Source organism: Myxocyprinus asiaticus, chromosome 38 (genome assembly GCF_019703515.2).
Source record: "Myxocyprinus asiaticus isolate MX2 ecotype Aquarium Trade chromosome 38, UBuf_Myxa_2, whole genome shotgun sequence".
Taxonomy (NCBI): Eukaryota; Metazoa; Chordata; class Actinopteri; order Cypriniformes; family Catostomidae; genus Myxocyprinus; species Myxocyprinus asiaticus.
In genome coordinates this window covers 26465343-26492764 of record NC_059381.1, presented here as the reverse complement: position 1 = coordinate 26492764, position 27422 = coordinate 26465343, and the positions used below count along the sequence as shown (strand labels likewise).

At 42.2% G+C, this 27422-nt stretch overlaps 1 protein-coding gene across 1 annotated transcript in view; it reads right to left on the bottom strand.

The window, feature by feature from the left end:
* The window catches only part of LOC127428644 (solute carrier organic anion transporter family member 2B1-like), a 32711-nt gene extending 12819 nt beyond the window's left edge, over positions 1–19892 (bottom strand). The window contains exons 1-7 of the mRNA XM_051677131.1: positions 19743–19892; positions 18952–19058; positions 10814–10951; positions 10358–10520; positions 9938–10168; positions 9749–9847; positions 8839–8969 (exon numbers count right to left, since the gene is read on the bottom strand). Of these exons, the coding sequence (XP_051533091.1) occupies positions 8839–8969; positions 9749–9847; positions 9938–10168; positions 10358–10520; positions 10814–10951; positions 18952–19029 (840 nt within the window). The 5' untranslated portion in view covers positions 19030–19058; positions 19743–19892. The remainder of the gene's footprint in view (positions 1–8838; positions 8970–9748; positions 9848–9937; positions 10169–10357; positions 10521–10813; positions 10952–18951; positions 19059–19742) is intronic.
* Between the last annotated feature and the right edge of the window lie 7530 nt (positions 19893–27422).

Genomic DNA, 27422 nt, shown 5'->3' with positions numbered 1-27422 from the left:
TGAAACACTTGATTGAAATTTTTCTCATGATCTTAAAAATCTTTTGATCTGAAGGCGTATGCTTAAATGTTTGAAATTAGTTTTGTAGACAAAAATATAATTTTGCCAACATATTAATTTATTTCATTATAAAAGAAAAATGTAATAAAAAAAAATAAAAAAGTTTTTGAAATTGATGTCTTGGACCAAATAATAAAAGAAAAGCTGCCAATAAGTGCCCAACATAGATGGGAATTCCTTCAATACTGTTTAAAAATCATCCCAGGGTGATACCTCAAGAAGTTGGTTGAGAAAATGTCAAGAGTACATGTCTGCAAATTCTAGGCAAAGAGTGACTACTTTGAAGATGCTAAAATATAACACAGTTTTGATTTATTTTGGATTTTGTTTAGTCACAACATAATTCCCATAGTTCCATTTGTTATTCCATAGTTTTAATGACTTCACTATTATTCTAAAATGTGAAAAAAAAATAATAATAATAATTAAAATAAAGAATGAGTAAGTGTTTCAAAACTTTTGACCGGTAGTGTATATCTAAATTTAATGTTGACATATGACATTACCCTCAGTGCAAGAATTTGTGATAAATGAGGTATAAGAGGTAGAAATGTACATATTGCGAACTGTTTTTTATTTAACTGTTGATCATTTATCTGTCATTAGAAACAAACTAACTTTAGAGAAAGAAAATAAATTATGTTGCAGTGTTTGGTGGAATTTTAAGCTCAGTAAAGTTTTTTTTTAATTTTTTATAAAGAAAATACAGTAAGAGTTTGTCCGTGCAGAAGGCACAATGCTTTGGTGCTGTGGGTGGTTGACAGGACATTGCAAGGTGGTTGCTAGTATTTGCTTACTGTTAAATTAAAAGTAATTAAAGTAAAAAGAGCCCACCCCCAAGTCTCTATATTCTTGTCCTTTGTTACACTTCAGGATGCAACTTATTAGATTTGCACATTCTTCTTTCAATGTAAGTAATATGATTAATTTTAAACTCATACTGCATGGACGGGCTTAAGAAACCGAGAGATTCTCATTGATGTTCGCTGAATTGGAACACTGTGAAATGCCCATTGAAACTCTTAAATTGACAGTAACCCTTTTAGTGTTTCTTATTCAAATGAATTTAAACTCAATGTTTTTACTTGTATATTGTACACATTATTTCAAACAGTGATAGTTCACATCATTATTATATATACTATTTTATGATATAATATTAATTGTAGAATGTAGAATTATTAAAATGTGATTATAATAATAATGAAAAATAAATGATAAAACAATATATATATAATATATATAATAATGATGTGAGCTATCACTGTTTGAAATAATGTGTACAATATACAAGTAAAAACATTGAGTTTAAATTCATTTGAATAAGAAACACTAAAAGGGTTACTGTCAATTTAAGAGTTTCAACGTGCATTTCACAGTGTTCCAATTCAGCGAACATCAATGAGAATCTCTTGGTTTCTTAAGCCCGTCCATGCAGTATGAGTTTAAAATTAATATTTCTTTTTACTTTTTTATCTGACTGTAAAGAACAGAAAGGATTTTAAGACATATTATTTAAATAAAGTGGATTTGCCACATCTTTGATGGACACACATTACATGGAGGAAACGATCTATTTTAATCTCAAGCACTTTTCTTCAAAACAAGGTGATTTTCCAGGTATTCCAGTACTTAAATTTCTAAAAGCTAAATTCAAGCACTTTAAAGACCTTGTGAGAACCTTGTAAACGGTGTAGATATTAGCGCAGTAGTGGTAAAATAAAGGGATAGAGAGATTATAATGTTTGACGGGTCATTTAATTTATGATCACATGGACAGAAAACAATGTTGCACATTTTTAAATATCAAGTTATGCCACAATATGGTTCGCCATTTTTTTGGTTCGCAATATATCGAAATTCGATATACTGTCCCTTGTCTAACTATTAAATTATATTGTTCATGAACCAAAATTTACTCAGAGACTTTACAACACATTGAAGTCTCTATGTAAATTTTGGCACATGAACAATATAATTAAATAACTCTATTTCAAAAAAATAGCTCTTTACTTAAAACTTTATAAAATATGAGTTACATTACATTAACCCCTTTTTGGACCCACTTTCAGCTGAGATTTTGCAACCCATGTTTGAACATGCTCAACAGCCTTCAAAATGCAAACACTGCAATTCAAGAACATGCATGCATATCAATAATGGACTCGAATTCACTTCATGGGAGTTTAGCATGTTGTTTAAAGTTGAGCAAGAGGGACAAGGACAGGCTCTGACAAGCTCCTTTGGGACTCAAATTTCTTTTCTTTTCACTTGAAGATGTTCTGTGGGGCCACAGATTGTATCAGTAACAATGCCAGATTCTTGCACTTTAAAAGGTGGAGTCCGTGATTTTTTTCCCCCGGCTTTTTCCCCTGGACGTTGCCACTTTTGTTTCCTACTTTGGACAGTTTTTTATGTTGATCCCAAACCTAGGTCGTAACATTGCTAAACTATTAAACAAAAGGAAATAGCAATAGGCTATATATAATATATATTTATATTTTTGAAAATATGTTTAAAATGAGATGAAGACTCTAGTCATATCAGACATAAAGCAGAAAAAAGCTGCTTTATTCTACATATGGTGCTGGCCGCACATTCATGAGCACCATCATGTTATGACCAGCCATAAATTACTTGCTGATCTTGATAATCCACTGTAATTGGATGCTTTGACTAGTGGAATGAATTAAAACTGCTGGTTTGGGAAACAGGCATTACTTCATCATAAAATAATGTACAATGTAAATTAAGATCGGGAAACCTAGCCACAACAAAAAAAACAAATATTAATGTGTGCACCTTTAAATGAAAACCATAAAGAAAATTATATTCTACCACTGTCTCCTATTCACATCCAAATGCTGTTAATGGACTTTATTAACATCAAATTCAGTTATAAATAGGGATGGGTATTGACACAGATTTCCCAACTCATTTCAATTCAGAATTTTTGTAACCCTAACTGATGCAGTGTGTAGCTTCTCATTTCTTAAACAACCATGTCAAAGACATTTCCCATGGCCGTGGAAAAGATGTTAATGTGTTTCAGTAGAGGCAAATTACTGACCTGCATCAAGCAAAGAATACAATTAAGGAGATTCACAGCTATGTTTAATAGTTAATGTGTGCCTATGTGGCCACAAGGAAGCCACTTGTTAGTAAGGCTAATCGGAAAAAACAACTTCAGTTTGCTAGGGAGCATAAAGATTAGACAGTGGAGCAATGGAAAATGTCATGTGTTCTGATGAGTCCAGATTTATCCCATTCCAAAGCGATGGGCATGTCAGGGTAAGAAGGGAAGCGCATGAAGCTATGCACCCTTCATGCATAGTGCCAACTGAAACAAGCCTCTGGATCCCATTGAAAGTCTATGGGATGTGCTGGAGAAGACTTTACAGAGTTGTTCAACTCTCCCATCATCATTACAAGATCTTGGCCAAAAATTAATGCAACTCTGGACGGAAATAAATGTTGTGACGTTGCATAAGGTTGTCAAAACAACGCCACAATGAATGCATGCTGTAATCAAAGCTAAAGGCGGTCCAATAAAATATTAGAGTATGCAACTTTATGTTTGGCCGGGCAGTGTATATTTCAGTTATAGGGCCCTATTTTAAAGAGCGCTATGCCTTAAGCATAGCACTATGCGATATGTCATACATGCAAAGTTAGTGGGCATGGCAATTAAGTTTTATATTTTCATGCAAGCACACGCTAAGTCTAGACTCAAGTGGGTCGGCGAAATCATGCGCGCAAAGTGCTAATGGGCTGGGTCAACGTTGCATATAAATGAAGACAGCCGATTCATATGAATTTGGTTGTTTAAATGGGCTGTATGCAATGCATCACCTATTCAGCATCCTTGAGCTTTGGAAAGGCACTACACAAAATAAACATTATTATAATTAACCAAATTGATCAACTGACACACAAATTATAGCTAGTATTAAAAGTGATCAAATAGCTCTTTGAAATCATCTGCTGGTGGAATCCACAAACTGCAAATGCTGGAAACTGATTTAATACTTAGATTAGATGTGCTTCTCCAGAGTCTAAGCGCAATGACCTATTTCTCAGGAAAATAACAAATTGCGCCTTGCTCCACTTCCTTAACATATAATACACACACAATTTGTGCGCATACACCCACAATCACTCCCACCCACGCACACTTGCGCTGGCACAAAAATTGCATTTCGAATTAGCGCTCTCAAGAAAATTGGATAAGATATAGCGCATGAAAATAGAGCCAATAATGACCCTTTTGATTAGATATGGAAGAAATTCCCTCTCAGCTAATGCTGTTCATTATACAGGGAACCTTCTGACTTGGTACATTATGAAAATATTGATTTTATAAATTGTATCACTATTTTTCATCACAGTGATTAGAATGAATTGTTTCTATTTTTGTTGTTTTTGAAAAAAAAACTGGCTGTAAAAAACAGAAAGACTATAAAAAGGGACATTATTCAATGACAAATGGAATCTCGTCTGTGGACACACATTACACGGAACGAGTCAAATCAAACTTTAACCATCAACACATAGTGGCAGAAACTTCTTTGATATATACTACTTAATCATGGTGAATGAAATCTGAAAATGTCACATTTCAGAGTATAGCCAGCGGCTTATCACAAACAGTTTCCGCATAACGCAAAATGTGGTCTCATATGCAAGTGATTTGCTCGCATCGATCTTGGGATTTAAGAATCGATATCGGGATCGTACAAATGAAGACCACAATGCATCAGGAAATCAATATTTTTACCCATCCCTAGTTATAAACGTATTGTTTACTGGTGTAACCTCTGTTCCCTGATGGAGGGAACGAGACATTGTGTCGATGTAGTGACACTAGGGGTTCGCTTTTGAGATCCCCAATCACCTTTGCTTTATTCAGAAAAGGCCAATGAAAACTGGCGAGAGGAATTTGCATGCCACTCTCCACACCTGACATATGGGTATAAAAGGAGATGGCGTGCACCACTCATTCAGAGTTGTGCTAAGGAGCCGAGAGAGAGTCCCAGCCATATCAGCGGTTGGTTCAGCACAACATCTCGTTCCCTCCATCAGGGAATAGAGGTTACACCAGTAACCAAGACATTCCCTGTCTGTCACTCACTCGACGTTGTGTCGATGTAGTGAAACTAGGGGTTCTTATAAGAAACGCTGCAGGCACTGAACCATGTCACGAGGTATGGAGGAGCGGACATGGGCAGGCTGCTGCGTGCCTCGCAGCGAGTGCACGACCACGTCGTGATCTTCCAGCGTGTTGGGTAAGGCGTCTCCCAGGTCCCAATAAGGGTGGGAGGAGGTACTTACTTGAGGAAGCTACAGGCGGTGGCCTTTCCTGATTTTTGTATTAAGTAATTTCCCGCCGAGCACCTGCTAGAATAGTGCTGGGGTAGTGCTCTTCCCTCTCCTGGAGGGAAGAGCACTACGGAGACCACATCCTACCGGAGGGAGGTTAACATGTGGAGAATACCTCACATGGACTTACCGACGGGGAAGTTCACATATGGAATGATGCCACTGGGGAGGACCCTATCTACGGAGAGGGTACACAACAACAGTGGCCGAGGCAGAGCAGAGCTCTGATGAGGGGAAACACAAGGTTCACCTGAGGGGAAACTGAACAGTGGAAACGCATCATACGGGATTACCGAGGGGGGAATCACCACGTATGGAGCACTGAGCCCAAGTACACGGGCTCACCTGAAAAGGGGCATACCACGAGTACTGGGCCTGGCGGCGTCACTCCTCCGCTGAGTTTGCTACCGAATAGTGCTTAAGGAATTAAAGAGGCGTCCAGTGTTCACCAGTTATGGGGAACTGTTGTGGACAAGATAGTGCGCATTATCACCTCAAAAGGGGAAAGGCGCAATGCAAGCGATACAGCTGATCGGCCACCTGGCCTACTTGTAGTTACCCCGTAACACTCGGGTCGAAATCGGTTATATTCGCAGGATGTAGAACCTCGCAAAGGTACTGGGTGTAGCCCAGCCCGCTGCTCTGCATATGTCTGCTAGAGAGGTACACCTCGCCAGTGCCCAGGAGGACGCAACACCTCTGTTTGAGGGCGCCCGGACTCCCAAAGGGGACGGCAGTTCTTGTGATTGGTAAGCCAGAGAAATGGCATCCACAATCCAATGGGAAAACCTCTGTTTGGAGACAGCTTTCCCCTTTTGCTGCCCTCCAAAGCAGACAAAGAGCTACTCCGAGCATCTAAAGCTCTGCGTGCGGTCCAGATAGAACTGGACACAGCAATGACAAGGCCGGGTCTTCCTCCTCGGAAGGGAGCACTTGCAGGTTCACCACCTGATCCCGGAAGGGAGTGGTGGGAACTTTGGGCACGTAACCAGGCCGGGATCACATGAGAATGTGCCAGCCCGAACTCCAGGCATTCGCTGGTGACAGAGAGCACCTGCAGGTCCCCCATCCTCCCTGACTTTGCACAACATCTGTGCAATGAGGCTCACTGGGGGAAATGCGTACTTGCGCAGCCCCCAAGGCCAGCTGTGCGCCAAGGCATCCGTGCTGAGGGGAGCCTCGGACAGGGAGTGCAAAAGGGGGCAATCAGAGGACTCTCAGGAGGTGAACAGGTCCACCTGCGCCTCTCCGAATCTCTCCCAAATAAGCTGGACTGCGCGGGGGTGGAGTTTCCACTCTCCGTGGAGTGTTACCTGCCATGAGAGTGTGTCCGCTGCATGGTTGAAGACGCCTGGGAGGTGAGTGGCTCGCAGAGACTTCAACATCTGCTGACTCCAAAGGAGGAGGCGGCAAGCGAGTTGCGACATGCGACGTGAGCGTACCCTGCCCTGGCAGTTTATGTATGCCACAGTCGCTGTGTTGTCCATCCTGATCAACACGTGCTTGCCCTGAATCAATGGCCGAAGCCTCCGCAGGGCCAGTGATATTGCCAGCAACTCTAGGCAGTTGATGTGCCATTGCAGTGCCCCAGCCTGACTTCGAGGCATCTGTCATGACCACGACATGCCTCGAGACCTGCTCTAAGGGAACCCCTGCCCGTAAAAATGCCAGGTATGAACAAGGACTGAAAGTTTGACGGCACCAAGGCGTGATAGTCACGCGCTGGGTGCCATGGCGCCATGCCCACCTCAGGACTCGAGTCTGTAGCCAGAGCTGGAGCGGTCTCATATGCATCAACCCGAGGGGGAGTACCATCGCCGAGGATGCCATATACCCCAGGAGCCTCTGAAATTTTTTTCACCGGGACCGCTACCTTCTGTGTGAAGGTTTTCAGGCAGGCCAGCACCGACTGTGCACGGTCGTTAGTAAGGCATACCATCAGAGTCCAACTCCATACCGATAAAAGAGATGCTCTGCGCCGGGGAGAGCTTGCTCTTTTCCCAGTTGACCTGAAGCCCCAGTTGGTCGAGGTGCCGAAGCACAAGGTCCCTGTGCGCACACAATAGATCTCGCGAGTGAGCTAGGATCAGCCAGTCATCAAGATAATTGAGAATGCGAATGCCCTTCTCCTTCAGCGGGGCCAGGGCAGCCTCTGCGACTTTGGTAAAGACGCGAGGAGACAGGGACAGACCGAAAGGGAGGACCTTGTACTGGTATGCTCGTCCCTCAAAGGCAAACGGAAGAAAGGGTCTGTGTCGAGGAAAGATCGATACATGAAAGTACACTTCCAGGAAGAAGGGCACTGGGGTGGGGCGCAGCCATGAGTCACGCTCCGAGACCAGAAACCAATCATCTAGCCGTGAACGCTCAGGGCAGGGCTGAGGGTTCCACTCCAGCCTGATGTTCGCAGCTGCATGGGCAAGCACAGCTGCCAACTCAGCGTCCACCTCATCCTGAGCTCTACTGCCCGAGAGCAGGAATTCAGAATATTCATCTGCTTCTGAAAGCAGAAGCCCACTCTCCGATGCTGCAACTGATAATTCATCCTCATCGTGAGCCCCGAACGAGATATTAAATCTGCCCTGAGGTGGACCGCCTACTTCGCTCATGAACTCTACCGGGCAGAACGAGTGTGCTGAGGGCTGGGAGGTCTGCGGGGATTGAGCCAGCGGAAACGCTCCCAGATCCACATACAGATCGCCCGCGATGCTCGCTGACGCAGACGGCTGAGTTTCAACGCAGGACGGACCGGGTCAGGACCGCGGTGGCTCTCTGCTTCACAGAGAAGGAAGAGAGCCGCAACCGCAACGTTCTCATGGGCATGTTCTCGCGGTGAGAACATGACCACTCCACGAAAGCTGCCTCGGCATGCTGGTGACCCAAGCACTCGAGACAGATCTCATGGCCATCCGGTGGGGAGAGATAATGGCCGCACCCGCCAACCGTTTGTGAGAGCTCTTTTAGAGAAAATATACTCTTTTGGAATATAGTCTTTTAACACCTGTGGACTCAGCTGCTGAAGCACCTAGGGGAAGCACAACACTCAACCGTGCGAGGGCGACTGCTGATATGCGACATAAATTCCAGCAGCAAGGAATAAGGTGACAGGACGAACACATGCGCTCGGCTCCGAAGGATAAGTCTGAATGAGTGGTGCACGCCATCTTTTATACCCGTATGTCTGTGGCATGCAAATTCCACTTGCCAGTTTTCATTGGCCTTTTCTGAATAAAGCAAAGGTGATTGGGGCTCTTAAGAGTGAACCCCTAGTGTCACTACATCGACACAACGTCGAGTGAGTGACAGACAGGGAACAAGTTTTACTAATAAAAATTTGTAATTTGGTTATCAATGCCTTTTTCAGACTCAAAGAGGCCACAGGTGAGATCTATGATGTACCTCTTTGAACATCTTTCTAGGGAAAAACAGGTATGGCAAAGATGTCAGGAAGAGGAGGGTGCCAGCCACAATGAATCCCAACCACCAAGCTCCAACCCATCTGGGGTCATCATTTTTCAAAGGTATTTTATCTAAAAAACAAAAAAAAGGAAGTAACAGGTAATTTATTATACATTCAAGAGGCATAAAACCAAACTTGTTGCAGTATTACTAAAAGCACTTCCTCTTTGATATGCCAAATGTTGCTGCACAGTAGCAATGTCAACCCTGTCGAAACTGCTGACATATTTATTTATGTATTTATACTGACATCCCACCATGCAGTTTATACTGTAGCTGTGTAAAGGCACATATATAGCTTTATAGCTGTGGTTCTCAACTAATTGGACTGTTCTTGAAATTTAGGATGTCTTCTGGAAGTGCACAGTAGCAGTGCTAAACAAGCTGAATCTTGAGGTCAACCCTGTTGAAACGCACTAGTCTAAACATGTTAAGTTCAACTGCTGACATATTTATTTATGTATTTATATTGGCATCCCACCATGCAGTTTATACTGTAGCTGTGTAAAGGCACATATATAGCTTTATAGCTGTGGTTCTCAACTGATTGGTCTGTTCTGGAAATTTAGGATGTCTTCTGGAAGCACATTTAGGATAGTAAAATTACATTTTAATACAACATTACATTAAAAATGAATTGCAGGTTTTGGTATTGTATTGCGTTATCACTTGATGCCAAATGTAAAATCTGGGTTTGGAAGCAAAACCACGAGACCCACTGGTTTATAGGGTTACAATGAAAGAGAGTATTGTTTTGTCGTTTGAAATAATTCAGTAGTTCAAAATTATTGTAAAAAAAAAAAAAAAACTGTTTATAATGGTGTAGACATGTAATGGCACAGTCACTTACCAAAAGACATCTTGTCAATGTCAACATAGAAACTAAGCAGAAGAGATGCCATCATGTAGCCAAATGCTGGCCCTATTACTGTCACTGCAAAAAGTATGCCTGGAGACAAAGATAGAGGTAAAATAAGTAGTAGAGAAAGTGACAATTAATCAAAATCCAGTGTTTCCAGTTTATTTTTGCAAAACAAACCTAAGTAGAAGGGTGAATTCCTCTTTTTAGCATAATCATCGATGTAGGAAATCCCAAAAGGTTGTATGGGGACTCCGCCAATCCCAAAAAGTAACTGGCCCAATAGAAGTATTGGATACACCCCTAGGTGAGCATTAGTCTTTTCTTGATCACATATCTGATTAGACACTTCCATTTTCCTTTGGAAAATGCTCTCTGATTGGCAAAGGCCAGACCTATTCTCTTTGGTATCTATAGAATAAATCAACAATTAATTAACAATATATAGGTTAAATTAAATACATTCAGTTGTTCAATAGTAGAAAAGAAACTTTTTTTTTAATCATTTATGAATTTATTAAAATATATTAAAATATAATATGCCTCAAAGTGCATTAGACAACATATCAGCACATATGACATTATAGAATTTGCACTCACTGTCATTGGAGTCTGTATATTCATACTTTGTCCTAATGAAGTGCGGCAATGCTATTAGGAACACTCCCACACTTGCGATCAGTGCTCCAATTCCAATACATCTCGGCCGATGAACCCTGCTGCCAAAGAAACTCACAAACACGATAAGAAGTGTATTCCCCACCTTTAACAAGAAGAAGAGATTAACATTGGTTAGATATAGGCTATGTAACCAAATTGTCTTGCTTATACATTTGTATTGGTGCCTCAACTTGTTGCTGTCAGAGCCATTTAAAAATGATAATGATTGGTTTTCCAGAGCCAAAAACAACTTGAGATCAAAGCCATATAAGAGTGTTTTCCGTTTATGCCATTCCTGATTTACTGTCAAGATTAATTCCAATAGAAACAAACCTTTAGGTCTGTAAGAAAAGTATTGTTAATACCATGTATAGGAACTCAGAATTGTATCCTTGCCTCATTGAATGCTGCCAGCAGTCCTGATTTTTGACTTGAAAATCCATATCTTCTTTCAATAGTGGTTATGGAGCCCTTTAGATATCCAGACACCAGTAGCTGTGCGAGCTGTAGCATTCCATGACACAATACAAAAAACTGAAACACACATATAGAAAAGCGATAAAACAGTCTATACCTTTAATAGACACATCCTGTTCCTGTTCCTGTTGTGGCATGCTGTACGAGTGTTTGTAGCTTGCTAGCCTGCTTAGCAATGCTTATTCTTATACATTCATTTTTTTATCCTTTGCCATTTAACCACGTGCTTTAGGTTTTTCCACTTTTCTACTGTTTCATCTGTGTGTATTTTACCATGCCAACCCGTTTCTCTTGTTTTTTCTTTGTTTTTTCCCCGCTTTTTTCCACTTGTCTACATCTTGCATCTTGACTGCATGCATTTGTTTTCTCCAATGTGTTTTACACAGATTATTGCATCAATCTCAAACATCTGCTGATTAGGAACCACATCAATCTCAAACCCTCGCCACTCAAAAACAACCACAACAAATAACTGCGGTAAGTCATGGCATCCACTCATGTTATTTCTTCCTGCATTACATGCCACATGTTTACTATAGCTTCTTCCGTCAGCAGTGAGGGGTTTACATGTGATAAGGAATTAGTCAAGCTGACGGATAAGATTAATGAGTAAGAGACTCGCATCTGAACGCTAGTGGAGGTCAGTGAGAAAGAGAAGCTGGTAAATATTGTTTCGGATGCTGGTAGTACAGCGAGCAACACACACACTTAGGTTCCGGCTCTAGAGCCCCCACAGCAGGGCATTTGGGTGACGTCTCGGTGGCATACTCGCTCAGCAAAGCAGCACCACTCTCCCGTTCCTGTTAGGGTTTCCAATCAATTCTCCCTACTCAGTGAAGCACCCACTGAGAATCATGTTGAAAGAGCCTTAATAATTGGTGATTCTATTGTGAGGAATGTGGAAATAGATACTCCAGCCACTATTGTTAAATGCATTTTGGGTGTCAGATCATCTGACATCAGATCGAATGTACAAGTGCTGGCTAATGCTAAACGTAGATTTTCTAAAATTGTTATTCATGTCGGCACTAACGATGTCCAGCTTTGCCAGTCGGAGATCACTAGAGATAATGTTAAAGAGGTGTGTGAACTTGCAAAAATGACTTGTCAGACACTGTAATATGTTCTGGCACCCTCCCTGCTTATCGTGGTGATGAGGTTTATAGTAGATTAGTGTCACTGAATGGCTGGATATCTGAGTGGTGTCTGGAGAATAGCATAGGATTTATAGACAACTGGAAGAGTTTTTGGGGTAGACCTGCTTTGGCTCATAGTCTTAATAATGATATTATTTGACTAACTGGGGCCCAGGTCAGGAAGCAGACAAACTGGTTAATACGAACGTCTGCTAGCTGCTTTGAGATATCACAAGGGCTGCCCCCGACCAAAGATTTTCCCAGTCGACTAGTAGGCATTAGTTTAATCCATTAGTCAACTAGTTGTTGCACATTTATGATATTAATTTAATTACTTAAATATATATATTTTGGGAGGCATCAGAAAATGGTTTGAGTTCCAGGGCTGAGAAAGCATATTATGAGTAACATTGCTAACACTGTTCTACATTACAGGGAAATACTAAACCGTAATAATGAGCCTTTAAAATAAACATTTTAAAAGAGCACGCACAAAGCGAGCCACAGTGACACTGGCAGAAACGGTAATGATTCTGAATGTGTCAGAAAAACCAGCAAAGAGACTGTCTGAACATTTTGTTAATTTATAGAGAGAAATGCACATTAGGGTTGTGCTGACAGACAATGATCACAGGGATCGAAGATGGTCAAAGTGATCACCAATAGCGGATGCCTTTGACGATGTCAAGTTGATATTTGGCTTGTTTTCCCATTAATGTATTAAATTATTATTATTATTATTATTATTATTATTATTAGGCTATTATTATGATCAAATTAGTATTACAAATAATTTGCCCGTAGACACACAGACCCACACTTGAAGAAACACACTTTATTATATTATTAAGAACAGATGACAGAAAAGCTGTCTATGTGCATGTCTGACACGCTGTTTGTACGGAGTCTCGTGGAACACGCGCATGTAAAAGGTTCTCACTCTTTCTTTGTTTCTATCTTCTGTATTTTTTTTTTTTTTTTTTTTTTTTGCAAGAACAGTATTGTCTATGAGTGCTGCAAATGACCTCAGACATCTCAGCTCAGGAGGTGCTTTGAGTTCAGTTTGCGTTATTTCCACAGAGCAGTTCATTGTGAGCACAACTCTGCAGCCTATACATCTGTGGTTACAATGTCTCGGTTATTGTCATAACCTCCATTCCCTAATGGAGGGAACGAAAAGTTGTGTCAATGTAGTGACATTAGGGGTCGCTCTTGAGAGCCCCGGACACCTCAGATCTTTGAGAAAAGGCCAATGAGATTTGGTGAGTGGAATTTGCATGACACTCCCCCGGACATATGGGTATAAAAGGAGCTGGCTCACAACCACTCATTCAGGTTTTGTGCTGAGGAGCCGAGACAGGGTCCCGGCCATTTCAGCGGGTAGTACAGCGTTGTGGCAGGGGGGACACAACGTCTCGTTCCCTCCATCAGGGAACGGAGGTTACGACAGTAACTGAGATGTTCCCCTTCTGTCACTCACTCGCCATTGTGTCGATGTAGTGACACTAGGGGTCCCTATATGAAAAGCCACAACTAGCTGAACCGTGTTACGTGGACTGCCAGTGCAGGTGCAAGCAAGCTGCTGCGTGCGTAGTAGCAGGTGCACCAGTCTGCATGTAGCCTCCCCCAACGCCCCAAAAAACGATGTATAGTTCCCCACATCCCTAGGGGGTGAAGAGATGTATCTAGTATGTTTTCTCTCCACAGAGTATTCAATTATTCGGCTGGGGCCATTTTAACGCTCAATATATGCGCCAGGAAAGGTGTTCTTTTCCTATCCTATTCTTTCAGGGGGAAAAGACCCTGCGGAGACCACATCCTGCCTGGAGGGGAGGTAACATGTGGCAAGCACGTCATGTGGGCTCAGAGCCGCACATGGAAGAGGCGCAGTGGTAGCTCCTGCCTGAAAGGGCTGGATCTCTGCAAACACAGCGACCGGGACAGAGAGGGCTCTGTTGAAGGGAGACGCAGGTCTGCTGACAGGGAGACCGTACTGCGGAAAATACATCACAGGGGGTTACCGGAGTAACCGGCACCTGTGGAGCACCTACCTCAGTAAGGGCATATTAGCACATGTACTGGTTCCGGCTGTGAATTCCTCTGCTGAATTCTCAAGCCACAGGGCTAGCGAGGAAGGACATCCAGGGTTCACGGGTTCGTGAACTTGCATGGGAAAAGAAGCGCACATCTTCGCCTCTTTGGAGGGGAAAGGTGCTATACGCAAGCGATACACCCGGCCAGCTGTCCGTATTCCCGAACTTACCTGTTCGTACCTGACAGAACACGGGACGAAACCAGCTCAACCCGGAGATTGTAAAATCTCGCAAAGGTATTGGGTGTCACCCAGCCCGCTGCCCTACAGATGTCTGCTAGAGAGGTGCCATGGGCCAGTGCCCACGAGGATGCCAGACTCCTTGTGGAGTGTGCTCCTATTCCCAAAGGGGCGGGCACGGCCTGGGCCTGGTATGCCATAGCGATGGCATCCACGATCCAGTGAGCAAGCCTCTGTTTGGAGACAGCATTCCCTTTCCGCTGTCCACCAAAGCAGACAAAGAGCTGCTCAGAGCGTCTAAAGCTCTGCGTGTGATCCAAGTTGATGCGCAAAGTACGCACCGGACACAGCAACAACAGGGCTGGGTCTGCCTCCTCCTGGGGTAGCGCTTGCAGGTTCACCACCTGATCCCTGAAGGGGGTTGTGGGAACCTTGGGCACATAGCCCGGCAGGGGTCTCAGGATTATGTGAGAGTCACCCAGACTGAACTCCAGGCAGGTATCGCTGACAGAGAACGCTTGCAGGTCCCCAACCCTCTTGATGGAGGTGAGCACAATCAGGAGGGCCGTTTTCAAGGAGAGGGCTTTCAACTCGACTGACTCTAGTGGCTCAAAGGGGGCTCTGCGAAGGACCAGGAGGACCATGGAGAGATCCCATGAGGGAAACAGGCATGGCCTATGAGGATTCAGCCTCCGGGCGCCTCTTGGGAACCTGATGATCAGGTCGTGCTTCCCTAAGGACTTACTGTCCACTGTATGCCACTATGGTATTCGAGCTCAGGTCAAGTCTTGAGCCTGGAGCCCTCCACCAGGGACAGCAAGCCACATATGTTTACACTATCCTCAATACAGGATTACATTAACTTGCAAACGACTGATTATTTGACCGTAGAATGCCATGATTGACCAGTCAGATTCAAGTATTTCAGAGAGCCATATAACAAGTGGAAATATGAACCTTTAAATTAACCTTTTAATCAGGGTAGTAACCACCATAAACATCTATACCTTATACCTTAATTGTGAGTTATATTGAAGTCTAAGTCAAGTTCGTGGAGTATATTCAACTTGGAAAGGTTTAGAGAGTAAAGAACTGTATCTGTAAAGTTTGAAGGATGTGACGTGAGCAGGCTCTAAATGCAGCAACTTTAATGATGAATAAATTAAACAAAATACAAGACTGGATAAATGTCAAACAGGGCAAAACTAGGATCCAAGAAACAAGAACAAAACATAAACAAACAGGCTAGAACTCAGAGCACGAACTGGATTAACACACATACATATGCAACAACTGACAAGGAATGAGCAAACAACAGGGCATTAAATATACAAAGACTAATGAGTAAATGAAACACAGGTGAGGACAATGGAAGACAGCTGGCAGTGATGAGGGCAGGGAATTATGGGAAGTGTAGTCCATGGGAAACGATGACAGAGGCAAAACACAGGGCAAACAACAGTGAATCGTGACATTGTCCCCCTTTAAGGAGCGGATTCTAGATCTCCAAAAAAACAAAAATTGTCCATGGGGTGTGGGGGAAAAAGGGGAAAACAGGCAGTTCAAGGGGGCACAAGAGGCAAGGGGATGAGAGGGACAGGGCAAAGACAGGGAGGCAGGGCCAAGATGGAGCCGGAGACCAGGGATACTAGAACAGAACAGGCAAAAGGCAGGGAGACCAGGGAGACCAGAGCAGATCAGGCAGAAAGCCATGAGACCAGGGAGACTCGAACAGATCGGGTGGATGGCCGAGAGACCAAGGAGACCAGAGCAGGTCAGGCGGATGGCCATGAGACCTGGGAGACCAGAACAGATTGGGTGGATGACCGAGAGACCAAGGAGACCAGAGCAGATTGGGTGGACAACCGAGAGACCAAGGAGACCAGAGCAGATTGGGTGGATGACCAAGAGACCAAGGAAACCAGAGCAGATCAGGCAGACAGCCATGAGACCAGGTAGACCAGAGCAGATTGGGTAGACGGCTGAGAGACCAAGGAGACCAGAGCAGATCAGGTGGACAGCCAGGAGACTCAGAAGACCAGAGCAGATCAGGTGGACGGTCAGAAGACCCAGGAGACCAGAGTATATCAGGCAGGCGGCCAGGAGACCCAGAAGACCAGAGCAAATCAGGCGGATGGCCAGGAGACCCAGAAGACCAGAGCAGATCAGGCGGAGGGCCAGGAGACTCAGAAGAACAGAGCAGATCAGGCGGATGGCCAGGAGACTCAGAAGACCAGAGCAGATAAGGTGGACGGCCAGAAGACCCAGGAGACCAGAGTATATCAGGCAGATGGCAAGGATACCCAGAAGACCAGAGCAGATCAGGCAGATGGCCAGGAGACTCAGAAGACCAGAGCAGATCAGGTGGATGGCCAGGAGACTCAGGAGACCAAAGCAGATCAGGTGGATGGCCAGAAGACCCAGGAGACCAGAGCAGATCAGGTGGAAAGCCAGGAGACTCAGAAGACCATCTCAGGGTAGGGGTTGGATCAGGAGACACAGGGCTGAAACAAGGTCAGGAGGCCTGGGTGACGACCACAGGGTTGAGATTGGGTTAGGAGGCCTGGGAGGCGGCCACAGACTAGAGACTGGAGCCGTGGAAGACTCGGAGGATGGAGCCATGGCAAGTGGAGCCATGGGAGGCTCGGGGGGTGAAGCCATGGCAGGCAGAGCCATGAGAGTCTCGAGGGATGGAGCCATGGAAGGCGAAGCCATAAGAGGCTCAAGGGACGGAGCTGTGAAAGGCGGAGCCATGGCAGGCTCAAGGCTAAGAGTCCAGGATGACCGAGAAATGACCTCAGTGGTCATGATCATGAGCAGAATCTCAAAAGCGACCTCTGTGGTTGTGGGCATGGACAGAGACTCGGGAACGATCTCTGTCGTCGTGGGCATGGACTGAGTCTCGGGAATGACCTCTGTGGTTGTGAGCATGGACTGAGACACGGGAACGACCTCTGTGATCGTGAACATGGGCTGAGACTCGGAGATGAACTCCGTGGTCGTGAACATGGGCTGAAATTTAGAAACGACCTCTGTGGTCATGAACATGGGCTGAGACTTGGAAACGACCTCTGTGGTCGTGTACATGGGCAGAGACTTGGAAACGACCTCCGTGGCCGTGAACATGGGCAGAGACTTGGAAACGACCTCCGTGGTCATGTACATGGGCAGAGATTTGGAAGCGACCTCCGTGGTAGTATACATGGGCAGAGACTCGGAGATGACCTCTGTGGTCGTGAACATGGGCTGAGACTTGGAAACGACCTCTGTGGTCGTGTACATGGGCAGAGACTTGGAAACAAAAGCCTTTCTCCTCCTCCTCCTCCTCTAGGAGGCCGAAGTTGGCAACGCAGGCTCCAGGACAGTCGAGACTGGCAATGCAGGCTCTGGGACAGACGAGGCTGGCAACGCAGGCTCCGGGATGGACGAGGCTGGCAACGCTGGCTCTAGGATGGACGAGGCTGGCAACGCTGGCTCTGGGACACACGAGGCTTTCAGCTTGATGGCCGTGGCAGATGTGGGCGTTGACTCGTTGCCCATGGCAGGCGTGGACGTTGGCTCGTTGGCCGTGGCCGACATGAGTACTGACAAGCTGGGAGGAAGGGTCTTCTTGACCCTACGCACCGACATACGTGGTGGATAATTTAACTTGCAAACAAGGGCCACGGGAGGCTTGCCGGTGACATGGCGTGGAGCAGACTCAGGCGTAGCTGTGACATGGCGTGGAGCAGACTCAGGCATAGCTGTGAGATGCCGTGTAGCAGACTCAGGCGTAGCTGTGACATGACATGGAGCAGACTCTGGCGTAGCTGTGACATGGCGTGGAGCAGACTCAGGCGTAGCTGTGACATGGCGTGAAGCAGACTCAGGTGTAGCTGTGACATGGCGTAGAGCAGACTCAGGCGTAGCTGTGACATGGCGTGGAACAGACTCAGGCGTAGCTGTGACATGGCGTGGAGCGGACTCAGGCGTGGAAGTCTCGGAAACCGGAACCGGGATTGAGAGAGGAGGATCCTCTGAAGCTCTGTCTCTAATATTAACTCCACATATTCCTCCCACATGTAATCTCCGGTCTCCGGCAATTCCCGCCACTTGTGAGCTAGGAGTCTAATCTGATACAGGGATTTCAGGTGTGAATTTGTAAATCCCGTGTATCTGGCAACGGTGCTAAACAGATGAGAGTGTTCCCTAATTGGTAAGTTCACTCGGCTCAACTAGATAAAGAACGCTGCTAGATCCATTTCGGAGGGGTCAGTTGTTCTGTAAAGTTTGAAGGATGTGACGCGAGCAACATCTAAATGCAGCAACTTTAATGATGAATAAATTAAACAAAATACAAGACTGGATAAACATTGAACAGGGCAAAACTAGGAACCAGGAAACAAGAACTAAACATAAACAGGCTAGAACTCAGAGCACGAACTGGACAAACACACATACATATACAATAACTGACAAGGAAAGAGCAAACAATGAACACAATACAAGGAAATTATTATCCAGGAATTCATCGGGCCCAATCTATGGAGACTAATAAAGTCAGGAAATTTAACTTGTGTATGCCTCTCAAAAATGGTGGGTTTATAAGGAAAGCTTCCAATGTAAAACTGTATCATGTTTTTTTTTTTATTTATTTTTTTTTATCTTACCTTGATATTGTTAAAGAGACCCATTGCTCTTCGAGGTCTTCCTGTCTGTGTGTTTCCTTGGAGTTCAGTTGCTGTCATTTCTTATTCTGACTAGATGGCTACACGTTCTGTAGAAATAAAAATATAATTATAATAAAATAAAACACTCTCTTGCAATCTTGTGAGTAAAATATTCACCAAAACAAATATAATGCCTGACTTTGGCTGGATTTTTTGAAACAGAGGGACCCTTTTAGACTTTTTTTTTTTTTTTTTTTTTAGCTCTTGCAAGCAACAGTAGAACTTTTCAGTTGCCCTCTGCGATTGCAAGCTTGGAAATTGGAGAGCAGCAGTTGATGATCCATCACTATTGAGCAAGACTTAACCCTTAACTGCACTAAGTGGTCATTAGTGCTTTGTAAGTCACTTTCATTGAATTTGGTTCAGCATTTTCAATTATCTGAATTCAGCACCAAAATAGACAGCATAGAAGATTGCTTTAAAAAGCATTTGCTCCTTTTCTATATTGAGTGGAATGTGCAAAATATTATAATCAGCCCATATATTTCCTATTGTATATTACATATAACTGAGGTTGTTACAAAATGTTTAAATATTTATATATATAAATACATATAAATAAACCTGCCCACAAAAAATATGTTTTTACTGTAATGTAGACATTTTTATGCCCACATCCTTATGATTTAATCCAATAATATATTTAATTCACAATAATACCACATTCTTATTAGCATTCCCAAGATGGGACACCTTGAGCTCATGAATTAAAGTAATAGACGTGTACTTACTGCTTGTTGAGGTTGAAGAGTTGGAAAAAGTCTAACCCACTTTCACTTTTAGGAAGTCAAGTATAACTTAACAACTTAAACTGAACTGGGCGGGCTTTTAGGATTGCACAATCTACAACAGTCCACAGGGATTTTCAAAGTGAAACTGTGGAGTTATAAAAAGAAAGTGGGCAAAGAAAGAAAGAAAAAAAAAGAAAATGTACACAGAATTATGCAGAAAGAAAGAAATTCAGGAAGAAACTCACAACAAAATCAATAACTGTTGACCCTCATGGCATACTGCTAATGTTTTAAAAATTGCAAAATTATGCCTTTCTCATGGCTGGCCAATGTACACTATAAGCACTCCTTTTAATATGACCAGCAGGTGGAGACAAAGTACAGTTTTAAAACTACTCTCTTATTGAGACGTCACCTCAATTGCATCATAGAACGATGCAGAAATGAAAAAAAAAAAAAAAAAAAAAAGGTTGGGAAAAGATAAGTAGGCCCACCAGTTAACAAAATAGTCACCATCCTCATTGAAGGGTACATTCTCCCCCTAAATAATCAGAACAGTGAGCGAATACAATGGGGTTTTCAACCTTTGGTCCCCTCAGTCTTGAATTTTTGCTTAAATCCTTGATTTAAATGGACAGTTATCCCAAAAATGAGATTTCTGTCATCATTTCCTCACCATTATGTTTTTTCCCTGTTTGACATTTACAGGCAGCTGTAGAATGTCCAAGCTTGTCATTTAATGAAAGTGAATAATATCTGTCTCTGTAACTATCCACATTCCTTTTCATTGTATGAACGAGCTTGAGCATTGTGCATTGGACATTCTGCTTAATATCTCCTTTTGTGTTACATGGAAGAAATAAGACTTGTAAAGGTTTTGTAAAGATGAGGGTGAATAAATACAGAATTCTCATTTTTAGGTGAACTAACATGTATTTTTGTGAATGGTCATAAGATGTCATAATGGGTGTCTTAATCTAACCTCTGGGATATCTCCGTGATCTTGGCCAACTTTTCTTCTCGATACACCCTGGGATATTCATACAGGCATGTGGCTTCTTATACCACTAATATATTTTAATGATACACAGGTCTACCTATAGTTCTTATCTGAAAACTGTGCCATTTTAGAATGTATCTCTGCTTTCCTATCAAAGTTGATCAGCCATTCAGATCTAGGTCTGGACAGAGAAACACACCTCCAACTCAACCTAGAAAAGAGAGAGCTTTTCTTGTGACAAATATTACATTGTTCTCACTTTAATAATAACTTTGTCCTTGTTTTTAATTATTTTACGATACTACTAAATCTGAGACCAACCACAAGAGCACACTCAGGAGAGATGGGACATGAAAATGATGAATAGGATTGGGACACGTCACAAGCCAGCTTTATACTCATGTGGCCTACATGCAGGCCAAGATTTAATGTGTCAGAGCATACGTGCAAACCCCTTGGCCATGGCTCACACACATTTTCAGTGTTTTTGTATTTAAAAGAACTCATTGGTGAGTATATACTGTACTTCCATACAGTTGGTGAGAGCAGAGTCTGACACGCTGTGGGCCGAAGGACAAACAGTAATTCACTATTTACAACAGTCAGTAAAATGAAGGCAGCTGTCAATCAGTGACTTAGCAGACAGTGTTTTCACATGTAGAACAGTAGTACTCAACTGGTGGGTAGCAGGGAAAAAACAAAGGTAAATGCATATAAAAAAAATGCCACTAACTATATAATCATGCAGAGTTAATAGAAATAAGAGGCATATCATCAACTTTTAAAATGTAGGTGAAAATGCTTCCCATACCTTTTGTTTTAAAATGTCAAAAGCTGTGCAACCAATCAACACATATTTTTGTTCAGTGTGTTAAGCTGGTAAATCAAACTTTTGCAATTGTTTATGCATTTACAAATTTGTCTGTCATTTTTCATACTATTTGTCTTACAAAGTTCATAGATATATTAAGTAATGTTAATGTTTAATTTTAAGGACATTTGTTTACTTTTGTACGATAAAATAAATTTGATACTGTGTTAGGTCGCCACTTGATGTACAATGTAAAATTTGGTTACTGAAGGAAAATTAATTGAGATACACTTTCAAGTGAGATTTTAGACTTCACCTTGCAAATATTTAATGACTACAACTGAGTGAATATGCACACATCAAATTTGAATATTGAGTGAATCTTCACAATATAATCATGATTGTTTGGCTGACGATATAAAATGAAGAAATATCGTAAATATCATGATAATGTTTATGTGTTTTTTTGGCAATTAAGTTTAATAAAGAGTGCATCAGTAGATGAATTAATTTTACTATCAGGGCTGCACAGTTCATCAAAATAACAACAAAAGGGCAATATGGTGATATGTGATTATAAACCTGCAAAAGGCTGCGATTAAAGACATGGTCTGTGTGTGCTTCAGAAAAAATGGGTGACGAGCTGTTCTGTGGCTTGTGTTTTTGTCGCATTTAGAGCAAGTTGTTGGGGGTGGGGGGGTGTTGATGTACTAATACTACATCAACACCTTCTGCAACCCCCCTCCTCCCCGATAATTCCCATATTTCCATTTCTATTATTCCATAGTTGTGATGACTTCACTATTATTCTAAAATGTGAAAAAAATAAAGAATGAATAAGTGACCCTAAACTTTTGAATGGTAGTGCATATATATATATATATGTATATATGTACACACACACACACTCACGGAATGTGATATAAAACACAACCCTTTCTCTTTTCATTTTCATTTTAAAAATATTAATATGTATATATTTTGAGTGTTCATAGATCTGTAGCCTACATATAAAAAGCCAGTGGCAGGAAAAAGGTTGTGGAATGTTGTTGTGGACATTTAATGCAGTTTAATATTGTACAAAGTCTTTATTTAATGTTTTAGAGAGGTGTTGATTTATTTTTTTGTGTCAGCTGTAGTTTGTGGTGCTGTTGAACTGTGCTGGGTTATACTGAGAGGTGTTTCTAATATTTAGTCTATCCTCATTCATTTAAATGGCATTGACAAAAACCTCTCAAAAACAGATTACATAAAAAAATAAAAAAATAAAAAATAAAAACAACCTCAGCAAGGTTATAATGTTAACATTTATTGCAGGGCTGTTGTATTAGACTACATTAGATTTATAATAAACTGGCAGGGGAAGTTTGACAGTTAATAATGTTGAAATGGATTAGCCTACATACCACATACACACCTGCCTTTTGTCTTCTTGGTACTCAAACATCAAGAGGTTGATACTCAGTCTAGCAGGCTTTGTACAGTTAGGTGGACAAACATCACTATACATTAATGCAAGAAGTACCTGTACCTCATCTGTGTCATTAACATCATTAGTCCGGACTCCTTTCTGTCCCTAGATCTCGCCACATCAGGATTCTTCCTCCTGCAGAGCCACAGAAGAAATGTTACATAAACAGAAAACTTTTCCCCTCAGTGTTACTGCAGGGCATCTGTGATGCCAAGGGCGCATTTATGGATGTGTACATTGGCAAACCATGATCTGTACATGATGCGCTTGTCCTACAAAAACATAAACAAAGAGTGACACACTGCCACTTCAATAAGATATTAATCATTATGGATGGAGACTGCCCAAATCTGGTTCCAACCCTTCCCCAGACATCCACATTTTGAAGAATTTCACCCGCCGGTTAATGAGGGCTCGGGTTTCCTCAGTTATCCCTTGATTAAAATATTGCTTAAATGTTATAAGCAATATAGCCATTATAACAAGTATAACAAGTTTGTACAATAGGGAATAAAGACAAGCAAACAATTCGGTCAAAAGTACAAAGGCAGCGCTATAGTACAATGTTTAAATTAAATAAAAATATAAAGTTATGAACCTTAACTTTGCCCTCAGCAAACCGATTTGCCCGGGAACAAATAATAGATTTAGACTCTGAGACCAAATATTGCCCATTAGATATAACCAAAACAAATTATATCTCATGTTTAACCAGGACTACAGAGACATCAGAGCCAGTGGCAAATTACAAAAGGACTTTCCAAGATAAGGTTGTTCTCGACAGGGTACCATGAGCACTGACCGCCTGGTCATCTTGATTGCATGCGGGACATCACATCTCCGAAAACTTAGGACCAAATTTTCAAGTAGGATCTATCTTGATAAATCAACCACAGATTTGAAGTTTAAACAACTAAATTCTCGCCTAAAAAATCTTAAAACTACATTCCATGACACAACAACAGTAGTATTTAGAAAATTATAGCTTACAGTTGTGCGCTTTCTCCTCCGCCATTGCCGCTGGTTGGTGCGAAATGCATACCAAGTCCACACAAGTCACCTCCCGATGCTTCCTTGATATAATGGGCAGAGCAAGAACATATCCGGACATTTGGATTGTACTTGGCTAGATGTGGACTTGGGCTGCGACTGATGATGTTTCACAAGTCCACAAGAACACAAATACAGATAAGAATGAATATTGAGAAACTCCTACTGATTAAAGTCGTGCTTACGTTGTAGTATTGACTACCACTGTACAACATACTGTACATGTCACTGTCCAGAAGCGTAAATATCCATTTAAATTTAAATTGACAGTTGGGCCGTCTGAAGCAGATCTGCTGTGATTCATCTAGGATACTGTATGTGAACAGAGGTGGGTAGTAACCTGCTACATTTACTCCGTTACATTACTTGAGTAACTTTTTTGGGGAAAAATTACTTTTAGAGTAGGTTTAAAAGTGGGTACTTTTTACTCTCACTGAAGTAAATTTCTAATGAAAAAAATTTACTTTGTTACAGTGGGCGGCGTTCCTGTCATTACATTACTGGGTTTCATTTTAATTAATGCATAATTTATTGAGAGATTATTGAATGGGACTTTTAGGACAGTGGAAGTTCACACAACTGCGCGCGCTGTCACAGACTGTCACTCAAGCCGAGTCCATCACTGCTGCAGCAGCAAGCTCTTCAAAGTGAAACACTTTATTCGCCCCACACAGTTAAAAAAGAATATGCAATGCCTTCAATTAACACCAAGACAAGCAGATATTTCAAGATTAATACTGTAGCTCCAACTTAAGGCGTGCACACTGAGGTAAGTTGTGGATCTAATGCTAACGCAGGCTTTTCTGTGTAATGTGATGGCCATTCTCAGGGTGATTCTGTAAATATGGGCTCTTATGACATCAGTTTTTAAGTGTACATTTTTCAATCAGTGCAGCAATATATCAGTGTGCTTTGTCACACGTCATGAGCAGTATTAACGCTTTTACCCCACGCCCTCTCGGGGACACTGGAAACTATCGCAGCTACTAAGGGCTGATTAACTGTATAAATCCATGTAAACATACAAGTTAAGTGTAACTGCCTTTTGCTCTGCCTTTCATGTGATTGACAACTGGAGCACGAACAGACAGCATTTCTGCGCGTGCACAGCGAGGTGCACGGGGCATGCGTGAGAGGTGTGCAGGTGCGTGGTGATCGTATGGCAAAGAGAATGGCTATGTCCGAAATCATTCACTCATTCCCTATATAGTGAATGGCAGTGAGTGCACTATATCTCATCAGTGAGTATCTCAGCACTATATCTCAGCAGTGAGTGAATGAAATGAGTGAGTGAATCCGGACGCTGACGTGTCGGAGCTCTTGGGCTGTCGCAGAAACAACGTCACATATGAACTTTTAAAATACTTGGGCCTTACTTGTTATTCGTATTAAATTATATATTCATACAACAAATCTTCATTCTGTTTGTCATTTTTAATATGTATGTTAATATAAAGAGTAAACACGTTTTATCTAATGTACATTATTGTATTTATTTGTTATACTTTAGTATCTTTAAACTCCAATTCAAGCTGGGTAGCATTTCTCATCTGACCATAAACAGCACCAAAGTTATCATAACCTACATGTAATAACCAAATATTTAAATCATCCACAGAATTATCATTTCCACTGTGTGTAATAGTGTTAAAAAAATATCACCTCAGTGAATTATTTAGTAAATAAAGAATTCTTCAGCTTAATGGTAAAATTCTGTATAAAATATATTTAAGGGAGTACATTTTAAAATGTATTTGTATGTTTTGCCTCTCTATATGTTATTGTTATTTTAATCAAGTAATGATTTGTCAAAAAGTAATTTAGTACATTCAGCATGAAATAAAACATTGAAGGAGTGAAGGAAGCAGTAAACTCCCAGCTCGTAAGTCTTCCCCGTAGTGGATTATGGATAATTAAATTAGAGTGCATTGTGGGTAAGAATGAGTGACTAAAAGTAGGGAACGAGTGGCTCACTCAGAATTCCTACAAACACTTCTACAAAATGGCATACACCATAAATAGTGCACTATATAGTGGAGAGGGGCGGTTTCAGACACAGCGAGTGTTCTGTGACCGTTGTTGAAATGTTTCCAAACCTCTCTTCTTATTGACAAATTCATCTAGATCTGACAATAGCCTTTAAAGGGATAGTTCACCCAAAAATGCTAATACTCTCATAATTTACTAACCCTCGTTCCAGATGTGTATGGCTTTCTTTCATCTGCTGTAATGAAGATTTTTAGAAGAATTTCTCATCTCAGCGAATGGGTGCCAACATTTTAAAGCTAAAAAAAATCACATAAATCAGCATAAAAGTAATGCATAAGACTCCAGTGGTTAAATCAATATCTTCAGAAGCGATGTGATGGGTGTGGATGATAAAAAGATCACAGTCACATTCTTCTTCTTGTGTTTTTAGTGATTCACATTCTTCTATGCATAACGCCACCTGCTGGCCAGGGAGAAGAATCTCTAGCAAAAAATTACAAATATTGATCTGTTTCTCACACACACATATCATATCACTTCTGAAGATATGGATTTAACTACTGGAGTCTTATGGATTACTTTTATGATTCTGTAATACAGCCTCACAGGCAGAAGGGAAGGAGAACAGGGAAGCGAGGTTTCCAGGTTCAGGTATGCGTTTAATTGGCCACCTTGATGTTTACAATTTCACAAACTCAACAGTCTCACAGGCACGGAGTTATTTAAATACATCAACTTCACAGGCATATAGTTACTTAAACACTTTAGCTTCACAAACACAATAGATTAAACACAACAGCTTCTGTAGCACCGTGGCCTTCCTTATGCCAGTCTCTCTCTCTCCCTGGGTTGCTGGTGGCGTGGCTGTTTATATGCCGCTCTCCCCATGCTCACTGGAATTACAGACAGGTGTTAAACATAATCTATCTCAGGTGCAAGTGCCCTTACCGCTTTCTCTCTCTCCGGATAGATGCTTGAACATGCCCCCACTGCCACATATCCCCACCACCCGACTCAGGCGGGGGAAGCATCCGACCTGTCTACTACAACCCCCCCCCCCCACCATTTCTGGAAAGGAAGTCGGCGACAGCCATCTGCGCTCCCGGTCTGTGGACCACCTTGAACTTAAACGGCTGAAGAGCCAGATACCAACGGGCGATACACACGTTGGTATCTTTCATGCGGTGGAGCCATTGGAGCGGGGCGTGATCTGAGCAGAGGGTGAAGGCTCGCCCCAACAGTTAGTAATGGAGAGTGAGGACCACCCACTTGATGGCGAGACACTCCTTTTCCACAGTGTTGTACTTAGTCTCTCTCAACGAGAGCTTACAACTAATGTACAGCACTGGGCGCTCCTCC